At 46.3% G+C, this 11,499-nt stretch overlaps 1 protein-coding gene and 1 long non-coding RNA gene across 2 annotated transcripts; both read left to right on the top strand.

Annotated features, from left to right (window-relative positions):
* The first annotated feature begins 282 nt into the window (after positions 1–282).
* LOC121969223 lies at positions 283–1,648 on the top strand. Its single transcript, XR_006108520.1, has 3 exons — positions 283–394; positions 484–1,086; positions 1,335–1,648. It is a non-coding gene; the product is annotated as an uncharacterized LOC121969223 (long non-coding RNA).
* Positions 1,649–3,524: 1,876 nt separating this feature from the next.
* Positions 3,525–4,999, top strand: LOC121973047 (galactinol synthase 1-like). The gene is made up of 4 exons (XM_042524645.1): positions 3,525–3,970; positions 4,055–4,378; positions 4,476–4,610; positions 4,684–4,999. The coding sequence occupies exons 1-4, from the start codon at positions 3,647–3,649 to the stop codon at positions 4,921–4,923; spliced, it is 1,023 nt and encodes a 340-aa protein (XP_042380579.1). The 5' UTR covers positions 3,525–3,646; the 3' UTR covers positions 4,924–4,999.
* Positions 5,000–11,499: the final 6,500 nt, after the last annotated feature.

Genomic DNA, 11,499 nt, shown 5'->3' with positions numbered 1-11,499 from the left:
GCCTTTTTCATAGCATTATTTTATTTGATGACTCAAGCTTTTAAAAGTTTACTGCTAAGGCAGCATGCTACACAAAGTTAGGTGCTTTGCTTGAAGATTTTAAAGATGCCAAGAAGTTAGGTGCTTTGCTTGAAGGTTTTAAAGATGCCGAGAAGTGCACTGTGCTGGATCCATCATTTTCTAAAGGACAAGGAAAGGTGCAATCCAATTCCTTATGAAAGAGTATAGTATTGCAAAGTTCTTACTTTGGCTATGCTATTTTTGTTCTTGATACTAGCAAAGTTCTTACTTTTTTTTTTATGTTCTGTTTGAGACTAGCAATGATGAAGTTTTGAACGAAAGCATATTGAGTCCAGTCATGCTAATGATGTTTCTAGAAATGGTCTTAATGATGGTAAACGTTTACTTCCTTTGTTTACTATGGATTCATTTTAAGCGTAAGCATGCTATTTATAACAAATGTTTTATTTTTTACTACCACAGTTGATGCCATTTCTGGAAACAGCAGTGGTGATGATCTGAATATGATGGCGCCAATTGTAGTTTCAGACAAAAAGCAGAACAATAATGCTCCAGCTCGGAAGCTTGGATTTGGGTTAATTGGCTCAGGAAAACGTACTACTTACTGTCCCTTCAGTTTTCCATGAAGAGGATGATGAGAATTTGGATGAGAAAAAAATGAGACCTCTTGTGCCAATTGATTATTCAACTGAAGAATTACAGGTTGTCCAGGCAAATGCATCTGGATCACAATCAAATTTGGCGGCTGCTGCTGAATTTGCCAAGCGCATATCTGGTGCCAACCCAAAAGATGTGAAGGCTGATGTAGATAGGGAAAGGAGCAGACGTTCTAGTGGCAAACAGAATTTGAGAGATTGAGATTGGAATGATGATGAGAGTAGCCGTTCAAAAGATGAAAGTAGGGAGAAGATGCATGATAGGAATATTGATCGGGAAAAAGGTAGAGAAGATAAACCAAAAACTGGAAATAAGAAATTATTGGATGCCAAGCAGTTGATTGATATGATTCCAAAAACAAAAGAAGAAATGTTTGTCTATGAAATTAATTGGGATGTTTATGACAAGGTAATGCTTTCTTTTATGAATTTTAATATATGATAGTGTTATGGATTCAAATGTTTTTTTTAGTATTGAATGCCATAGCTTAGTGTACTAAGCTGTTGAATTTGTTTGAATGCTATTCTGCTAAATGAGATATAGTTCCCTGAAGATTCATAAAAAGGGTTACATTTTTGCTGGTATAAAGTTGCTCTTTTTTCTTGTACTATGCTCTGGTATTGATAAATGTATACCTTGTCCTTTGCAGTTTGTAGCATCACTTGCATGAGAGGATGAGACATTGGATCTCAAAGAAGATAACTGAGTTCCTTGGAGAAGAGGAGGCCACTTTGGTGGACTACATTGTTTCCTGTATTAAAGATCACGTACAAGCATCCACAATGCTAGAAATGCTTCAGTCTATATTAGATGATGAGGCAGAAATGTTTGTCCTCAAAACGTGGAGGATGCTGATTTTTGAAATTAAGAAAGTTGAAACAAGCTTATCAATGAAATCAAAGTCCTAGGCTCCATTTTTTTTAAAAAGAATTTCTCTCGTCTTATCATGCCTTCAAATTTCCATTTGTGCCAAAGGTCAATGACTGTATTAGGATAAATATTTTGAGAGACCTTGTTATTTGATATGAATTAATTGTAGCCAATCAAGCATGAGGATTATGGGTTGATTTAAAATGAGGTTTCCTTTTTTTTCTTTTTATTTATTGTTAATTTTTAACTATATTTGTGGCAAGTGAGATTTAATATGTTTTGATTGTCTTGTACTTCATTATATAGTTATGTTATGCTACAATAAAATCAGCCATATTATCCATCATCTATCAGCGTGTCTTTTAAATAATCAACTCAGCTTTTGTATGTCGTTGATGTGCCCTTTTTTCTGAATAACTACGCCTAGTTGTACGTCACTTCAATTCTGTATTGCGAAGCATATTTCATTGAAGAAGACTAAAACCACAATATGCACCGTAAAATTGCATAGGCGGTAATAATGCTCTTCATGGTTGAATTTGATTCTATGATCAAATGAAATTTGATTCTATGATCAAATGAAATCTCGATCGATTCAGTTACAAAAAATAAAGTGTTAGTTTGTTATGAAATTGGAAAAAAAATGTAAAATCACAAATTCCCCAACTTACGAATACAAGTTAATAACTGGTATTCCAAGTCCAACATTTTAAATGCTAAGCCTTGTGGCTATGGTGCAGTCCTCCAATGATGCGATCTAAGCCATTATAAATGATTTCTCATTAATTTTGTGAGAAATCCGGCCTATTCGGTTAATTCGGTTGAAAACCGAATTAACCGATTTTTAATCGGTTCGATTTGTTCGGGTTTTAATGAAGAATTCGGTTGGTTTGGTTTTTTTTTTTAAAATTCGGTTTATTCGGGTTCGGTTTATTCGGTTCGGTTCGGTTTTAACCGAATACTCACCCCTAATCACACTTTCTTTTTCATCATGCTTTCTTTCTCATCATTCTTTTTCATTATATTTTTATCTCACATTTAATTTTTTTTCTCTTATTTTTTTTAAGGATAAAAAAAAATTTTAATTTAGTCCGATAGAAAACATTCAACTAATCAAACATTACTTTTAACAATAAGAGTTGATTTTTCCCATAATTAACCTCACGAGAAACATTGGAAATTAATGGGAAAAATCAAAATGTACCTCACATTGAATAAATGATCACATATATTTTATTTTCAATCTTATTCTAATAATTAGAAGTAACTGCTATACTAAATTAAATCTTTCAATAATTTTTTTTTTATAGTTTCAATATATCATATCATAAGTATAAAAATTTTATAAGTATCTTCCATGATTAAATTTCAATAATTTTTTTTTTATAATTTCTAATATGTCATACCACATTTAAAATTTATTATTATCTCCCCAATTAAAAACCTCCGTACAAACTTTTTTTTTTTTAATGTCCTCCACCAAGTTCTTCTCAACGACGTGGTCCGCCTCAGCCATGTCCTCCACCTGATTCTCGTCTTCCCGTTGCTCTTCTTCTCGTTGAGAATCAACGTCGACGAGCTCCTCTTCCCCAAATCGAGCCACCTCTCGTCGGACGCTCTCCGGTTCACGCTGCTCACTGCGGCGCTGCTTGGCTCCATCTACCTGGGCTCAGTCCTCTTCCCGAGCATTTGGACTCTGTTTCAGTTCATCGGGTCGACCACTGCGGTTTGTATCTCGTTAATTTTCCCAGCGGCTCTTGTTCTGAGGTAGAGAATATGATCTCGTGCACCTCGAATCGTAGATTTTTATTAGTTATTGTTCTTGAATAAATTGACAGACTGTGATTATGGAAAGGCAGGGTATTCATGGAAAGGCAGGAGCTTTTGGACAGAAATCCCTGCGGAATCAGGGTATTCATGGAAAGGCAGGAGCTTTTGGACAAAAATACCTGATTCTGCAGGGATTTTTGTCCAAAAGCTCCTGCCTTTCCATGAATACCTCTATCGGCGCCTATTTATAGAGCCCCCAACCCTCCGTCTGTCGTCTCATCGGAAAACACCTGCAAGATTCCGAAAGCTCTGTTTTTGATCCGCACACATGGCGCCGCAGATAGTTTCCACGGTGGTCTCCGGAAAGGGAAAGAAGGATGAGCCGGTGGCGAGGGCGTACGTGACGTTCCTTGCAGGCGACGGCGACTACGTGAAGGGAGTGGTCGGGCTGGCGAAGGGACTGAGGAAGGTGGGGTCCGCTTACCCTCTTGTGGTGGCGATGCTTCCCGATGTGCCTGAGAGCCACCGCCGTCTCCTCGCCGCCCAGGGCTGCGTCCTGCGTGAGATCGAGCCGGTGTACCCGCCGGAGAACCAGACGCAGTTCGCCATGGCCTACTACGTCATCAACTACTCCAAGCTTCGAATTTGGGAGGTACCATTCCAATCAATTGGTTATACTCGTCGGTTTGATCAAAACAGAGGATTAATTTTGTTTTTGTTTTTTTTTTTGTTGAAGTTCTTGGAGTACGAGAAGATTATGTACCTCGACGCCGATATCCAAGTATACGACAACGTCGACCACCTGTTCGACCTGCCGAACGGCGGCTTCTACGCCGTCATGGACTGCTTCTGCGAGAAGACGTGGTGCCACACGCCGCAGTACCGGATTGGCTACTGCCAACAGTGTCCGGACAGAGTAGCGTGGCCGGCGGCCGAGCTCAGCCCGCCTCCTTCGCTCTACTTCAACGCCGGCATGTTCGTGCACGAGCCCAGCCTTGCCACCGCCGAGTCCCTCATCGCCACCGTCAAGATCACCGCTCCCACCCCCTTCGCCGAGCAGGTACAATAAACTAATTCACTTTGTTTCACTGATCGAGAGGCGTTTGTTTAATTTTTTTCCTTAAAAATTTGTTTTTTTTTCCTTTTATATCGTGCAGGATTTCTTGAACATGTTCTTCAAGGACGTCTACAAGCCGATTCCTTTGGTCTACAACCTGGTCATGGCGATGCTGTGGAGGCACCCGGAGAACGTCGAGCTCGAGAAGGTGAAGGTGGTGCACTACTGCGCCGCGGTACGTGTTCTGCATTCGTCTTATCAGGCTCGGTCAATTTTTATGATGAAAAATCAACGGTTATTTGTTTCAGGGGTCGAAGCCATGGAGGTACACGGGGAAGGAGGCGAACATGGACAGAGAAGACATAAAGATGCTGGTATCCAAGTGGTGGGAGGTGTACAACGACGAGAGCCTCGACTACAAAGTTCCAGCCATCGCCGCCGCGCCGGAGGAGGCTACGGAGGCGGAGGAGGTGAAGCAGCCGCTGATGTCGGCGGCGCTCTCGAAGGCCGGAGAGGTCAAGGTCATCAAGGCGCCGTCGGCGGCATGAGGACAGCACAATTGGTCCTGCACTCCTGCTGTTGATTAATAAATAATTAAATAAAATGAAGCGAGAACTCTTTGTCTAATATATTATATTTTTAAAAAATAATTAGACAATTTTCTTTTAATAGTTGTGTGTGCATATGAATTTTTATTATTGTAAGTTAAATGTTAAATATGTAAAGAAATATATAGTTTGGAATACAAATTCCACAAAGGAATATTTAATAATAAAAGATTTTTTTTCTAAAACAAGAATTAAAATCGAATTAAACAATTATTAAGGCAGTTTAGCTTCTCCCTTGCACCAAGTCTATGCGTACGTGTCATTTTGTTGGACTTCGCCGACTGTAACGTGGTGCGGCTGGAAGTCCACCACGTGTCGTTGTTGCATGTATGGAATGATGTCGCCATGATTAAGTGGGACATTGGCGAATGGAGATGGATTGATTAAGTAGCGGAGATGAACTTGCGGATTAAGGTTTATACGTGTCTAATTAATCGAGTAATTAATTGGCCAATTAGCATCACATTGAAATCGATTGATAAAATGATCAACAGAAAACAAATTAAGCCCCATAATTCCTATTATTAAATCGAGTAAATGTTTTTACTTTCACTATATACACGCTATTTTGATCTTCTCTACCATCTTGGTGATCAGTACCAGCCGCTCGACTCGATGTCCATGGTGGACCGTGGCACGCCGTGCAACAGGCAGGCCACCGGTGGTATCGTTAGCGTGTGCGACACCCCGTACAGGTTTCGGCAGAAGGGATCAGCGATGATCTCCCCTTACCTTGGCAGCAGCTCCTGTTGGAGGTAGCTGGGTAGACAAGCTTCCGGGCATGCTATGGGCAATCCGCACGACTCCAAAGGAGGGAACGGGAGTAACCCCATTTCACTTGGTTTATGGAGGCGAAGCAGTCATCCCTATGGAAGTCGGAGTTGAATCCGATCGTGTGTAGTAGTATAGTGAAGACAACGCTGAGCGGAGACTCCTGGAGCTGGACTTGGTAGACGAAACACGCACCAAAGCAGCCGTCCGGTTGGCGGCCTACCGACAGAGGATGCGCCAGAACTACAACAGACGGGAATACCTAGATCTTTTCAGGTCGGCGACTTCGTATGGAATAAAGCGAAGCTAGTCGGCGACGTCACCAAGATGGAGGCTCCTTGGGTCGGACCCTTCAAGGTCATGGAAAAGCTCCGGTCGGACGCATATTACCTAGAGGACGAGGACGGACGTAGGCTAGAGCATCCGTGGAGTACAAACCATCTCCAGTCGTACCGAGCTGGATGAAAGGTGCGCTGATATAATTAACTCCATGTAATCACCATTTTTGCTGCATCCTTTGGTTGCAGGATTAAAATCAAAACCAAGGGTTCACAAAGCTATTGTCGAGCGGCCAGCCCGCCTAGAAGATCGTTGAGCGGCGACTATAGAAACCCCGCCTTGAATACCGTCGAGCGGCGACGTTAAACCCCAGAGTCGGAGCGACGATGTTAAACCCCGCTTTGAAGAACGCCAAGCGACGACGTTAAATCCCAGAGTCAAAGCGGTGACTATAAAAACCCCGCCTTGAAGACCGTCGAGCGACGACATTAAACCCTAGAGTCAGAGCGGCGACTATAAAAACCCCGCCTTGAAGACCGTCGAGCGGTGACGTTAAACCCCAAAGTCGGAGCAGCGACTATAGAAACCCCGCCTTAAAGATTGTTGAGCGGCAACATTAAACCCCAGAGTTGGAGCGACGACTATAGAAATCCCGCCTTGAATACCGTCGAGCGGCGACGTTAAACCCCAGAGTCGGAGCGGCGACTATAAAAACCCCGTCTTGAAGACCGTCCAGCGGCGACGTTAAACCCTAGAGCCGGAGCGGCGATTATAAAAACCCTGCCTTGAAGACCGTCCAGCATCGATATTAAACCCCAGAGTCGGAGCGGTGACTATAAAAACCTTGTCTTGAAGACCGTCGAGCGGCGACGTTAAACCCAGAGTCGAGCGGCGACGTTAAACCCAGAGTCGAACGACGACTATAAATATCCGCCCGAAAGACCATCGAGCGACAACCTTAAACTTCCACCTTGAAAGATCGTCTAGCGGAGACGTTAAAACCTAGAGTCGAGCGGCGACTATAAACCTCAGAGGTATGATCCTAGCAAATATTTCAATAACAATAGTACGGGCGCCACAGTCGATCAGAACTATACAGCCAAAAACTTTGCAAACGAATGGCATATGAAGAGGGCACGAAAGGACTTCATTAATATACACTGCCGAACGGCAAGAGTACATTCAAGGCTTACAAAAAACACTCTTTACCAACCCCTCGCTCACTCAATATACTCGAAGGCCTCGTCAGGGATGGACTCGAGGAGCTGGACTCGGTTGACATCCTTGTCGGACAGAGCTTCAGAAATATGGTCGTTCTGCCTGAGCTAAAGAAGGGTAACATCGATCGCCAGCTCAAACAAGTGGACAATCCGGTTGGTCGCCTTCTCCAAAAATTGGTCTGAGCGCAAGTATTGTTGCTTCAAGGCAGCAAAGCGACCCGATTCGGCCTCCTGATAGGTTTTCAGGGCCGCACATGAAGCCTTTAACTCCTCTTCAAGGCGCTTCACTTGGTCTTGAAGTTCAACCTCCTTAGCCGAGCGGCTCTCCCGCTCTACCACTAGGAAGTCCTCCACCTTCTTTAGCTTCTCATCCAGCTGCCAAGCTTTCTGGTTTTTTCGTTCTAGGTCGGCAATGGCTCGTTGCTTCCTTTTAGAAGCCAGCTTGAGTTTATGATCATATGTCTTCAATTGCGCCTCGATCTGGCCTGTCCTACTGGTCTGCTCGGCCAACTTCTGTTGTTCTTCGGCGAGAAGTCGTTGGGTCTTCTCCAACTAGGCTTTCAGCCGAGCGGACGGTGGTCCCTGGGAGGAGCCATCTCCAGAAATTTTGAGTTTCTTTAGCTTGTCCTCCACTTGTGCCAGTCGCTAGGACATAGTAATATTCTCCACCCAGAACTGCAAACAAACATTAGCGCCGATCGGAGGTAAAGCATAATTTGATAAAATTGAGAATACTAACTCCGGTGGACATTTCCAAATGACTGTCAGCCAGCGTGCCAGAAGGCTTCAGCGCCGCTCTAGCCCTTGCCTCCTCCCAGATGCGAGCGAGTCGGCCGCGAATGTAGACTTGGTGCTGGGGAGAGCTGGGCTGGTCGCCCGACGCCAGAAGGTCCTCTGTCGGTAGACGAAGTGTAGCCGTGATGGACTGACACCCGCTCAGATCCGATTGAGCAGAGGCCGACGGGACGGAAGCTTGAGCAGGAGGTACCAGTAGGATGGCGGACCGTGTGACCTTCCGTTTAGCTGGCGGCAAGGAAGTGAGAGGCTGAACGGTGAGCGGCTCCGATAGCTCTGCCAAGGAGGGAGTCCGCTCGGAGGAAGTAGCCTCCACCGTTGTGGGAGAGACTGGAGACTGGATGCCTCCCCCGGCAGAGGCTTGGACGGGCGAGGTGGCGGAACGGGAAGGCGCATCCATTCGCCGTCTCTTACGGGAGAGCGGCACCTCATCGCCCGAGGACCCCGAACCCTCGGCGGGAACGACGGGAGGCACTCCGCGAACCGATCCTGGATTGGTCGCCCCCCTACACTAGGCGTCCGCTCAGCGGTCTCGTCGCCCGCAGTTGTTGTTTCCCCAACTGTGCTCTCTTGTGAACCAACAGGAGGCAGCCGAGTCGCTCCATCTCCTTGGCAGCTGCTGCTTCGATTTCGGCCTACTTGGCCTTCATTATACTAACTGCCCGAGCACGCATCATGACGTCGGCTGCAGAAGAAGAACAGAATCAGTTAGACTCAAAGAAAGAAGGTTAAGAAATTTCATACCTAGGCTGCTCGGGAGCTTCACTCGGTTCGGACTCAGCCTAAACATGTACATCACACCCTCTAGAAACAACTTGTGGATGTCGAAATTCAGCCTGGGCAACATATTAGCAGCATGGAGGTAATCCGGTTGAGTCTTATATCTCTTCAACTCGGGCGGGGGTGGCAGGGTGGTCTGCCATTGAGTTCGAAAGTGGAGCATCTCGGGAAATCTTAAATAGAAGAAATACTCCTTCCAGTGTTTATTGGAGGAGGGCATCCTGTCGAAGAAGACCAGACTAATGCGGAATTGGAACAGATAGGTACCCAGCTCGGACTATTTGGGGTAATATAAGTAATGAAAAATTTGAGGTTTAAGGGGGATGTTGTGCACTTTAAATAGCACGACCACACCACATAACAAGTGGAAAGAATTGGGAATGAGCTGGGCGAGCGGGACTCGGAAATAGTTGCAAACCTCAGTGATGAACGGATGGATGGGAAACCGGAGACCGGCCACGAACTGTCCTCGGAAGAAACAAATAGTATCGATCGACGGGTTGTGTGGTCGATCGGACGGGCCGGACAGGACAATCTCATGGTCAGGAGGGATGTCGAAAGCGTTAATAAGGTGCGCCGCGTCGCCCGCATCAAACCTGGTCTCCATGGTGGTATACCATAGACCAGGGATAGAGTCGACTGGCTGGGAGGAACTGGCCATGATCGGAAAACAAAGAAGCAGGAGGATTCGCTAAAGGAATCGCCGGAAAGACAGAGTAGGATCGACAGGAGGTTCATCGGACAAAACGGCGGAACACCGGAAAACGCTAAAGGGCGAGAAAGGAAGACGAAGGAACAGAAGTCAAAGCTTACAGGAAAATGAAGCGCCGGAGTAGAAAGTCGAGGATCGCCGGAGCACTGAACGCGGACAATCACCGAAGCACACGAACACGAAGGCAACAACGATGGAGCAGAAGTCAGCGAGGCGGCTTTATAAAGATGGGCCTCAGCTGAGCGAAGCCGCCCGATCTAGGGCACAGGAATCGGAGTGCACATCCGGCCATTGAATTTGAACCGCCAAACGTCATCAGCAACTATCACCTCAGACGTGCGGTGACTGCACCGGCGACACGTGGCGTCCTCCCACAGGGCAGCATTTAATGGGTGTGTGCTCGGCTTTAATGGAGGTGATTTATGCATATCATGAGGAGATTCAGACGGCGTCAACATTAACTGACCAGCTCGCGCCCCTTCGAAAGCGGTGAGGAAAAGTATCCAAAATATCCAAGTACAAAGGCACAAGACACCGACCGGGGGAGAAAGATCAGTCCTACAGAGACCGAGCACTTATCTATTAGCCGACCGGTCAACCGTTCACCAGGCTACTTGTCCAGTCAGTTGAACTTGCAGCCTCCTTCGACTAGACTTGAGGGGGAGGCACGTGATCCGGTGGTAAGACGGGGCCCGCCCGGTAGGAAGTCAAAATGATCAACATCCAGGGCAGGCGTTGGATCGGGCTAGCTACCCTCCCGATCAGCAGGAAGAGTAGCCGACCCGGCACCTCAACAGCTCGGCTTGACGCCGAGCTTCCGACTCTCATAAGGCAAAGAAAGAGACGAAGGTCGAGCGACCATCCCGCTCGGCTAACAAGGGGCACGACATCGACACGGCAGTTAAGGCTCCCTCGCTCGACAGAGTGGAGTTGGACATCAAATCACCAGCCGAGCGGACATCCAAATCGGTCCGACCTTAGTGTCGCCTGGAAGGCGCTAGCCGAGCAGTTCCTCCGCTAGGCCCAAGGGAAGCGCTAGTCGAGCGGTTCCTCCGCTCGGCCCGGTAAGGGACAAAGGGAGTGGTTGGCGATATCATCTTAGGGACCAATGCCGTCGACAAGAGACATGGTCAGCGGCATGGTCAGACAGAGAATCGTTCGATGGGAACTTCCACTGTCACGTCAGGGATATGCTCGTGCTATTAAGGTATGGCGTTAGACACATTTTTCTGACACGCCCACTCCAGGTATGCTTTGAGGAGCGTGCATGCCTCGAGGAGTATGCGTGCACCTTTGGGGAACCCTATATAAGGACCCCCAGACTTCGAAGGAGGTACGCTCACTTCTTTACTGTAGCTATAGTTCTCGTTTCTTCCAGGCTTTACTTCTTTCTGCCGAAGATCTTACTTGAGCGTTGGAGGGTCATCGTCAGGGAACCCCTCCCCGGCTCGGCGTTGTGCTTGCAGGTCCACGTCAGCAGGAGATCTACGTCTTCGGAGTCTTCGACCAGCCAACAGGAGCGTCACATCCCCAGCGTCTATCGACTCAGCTCTCGGACATGATCAGTATGATATTGCCCACTTTGGGCTCTTGGGCTATACCCAAAAGGTCTCATGCTAATGGAGATATCTTTCTCTTATAAGATAAACTCATGATCTTTCTCATGTATTTTTTGTTGGGTTTTTCGGGCCACGAAAACCGCGTTTTCGCGTCGCGGAAACCCCGAATCACCCTAGCCATTGGATCTCGTGCGAAGAAAAATTTTGAAAACACAAATACGAGTTTCAAACTACGATCTACAGTAGATCTACAAAGGAAAAACCATTTATACCTTTGAAGCGTGCTCTTCGCGTATCTCGCTCGTCCAAGGTACGCCGAATCTCGAAGTTGTCAACGTAGACAACTCTCTAGTGATATCCACACGAACAAGAGGTGTTCTCTAACACTCAAGGATGGAGA

Source organism: Zingiber officinale, chromosome 4A, assembly GCF_018446385.1.
Source record: "Zingiber officinale cultivar Zhangliang chromosome 4A, Zo_v1.1, whole genome shotgun sequence".
Taxonomy (NCBI): domain Eukaryota; kingdom Viridiplantae; phylum Streptophyta; class Magnoliopsida; order Zingiberales; family Zingiberaceae; genus Zingiber; species Zingiber officinale.
This window is presented reverse-complemented; position numbering and strand designations above follow the sequence as displayed.

Excerpts from the sequence above, each read along its gene's own strand:
- LOC121973047 (XM_042524645.1), top strand. The coding sequence starts at position 3,647 with ATGGCGCCGCAGATAGTTTCCACGGTGGTCTCCGGAAAGGGAAAGAAG. Across the intron at positions 4,379-4,475 it reads CCACCCCCTTCGCCGAGCAG|GATTTCTTGAACATGTTCTT; the intron begins GTACAATAAACT and ends TATATCGTGCAG. Across the intron at positions 4,611-4,683 it reads TGGTGCACTACTGCGCCGCG|GGGTCGAAGCCATGGAGGTA; the intron begins GTACGTGTTCTG and ends TATTTGTTTCAG.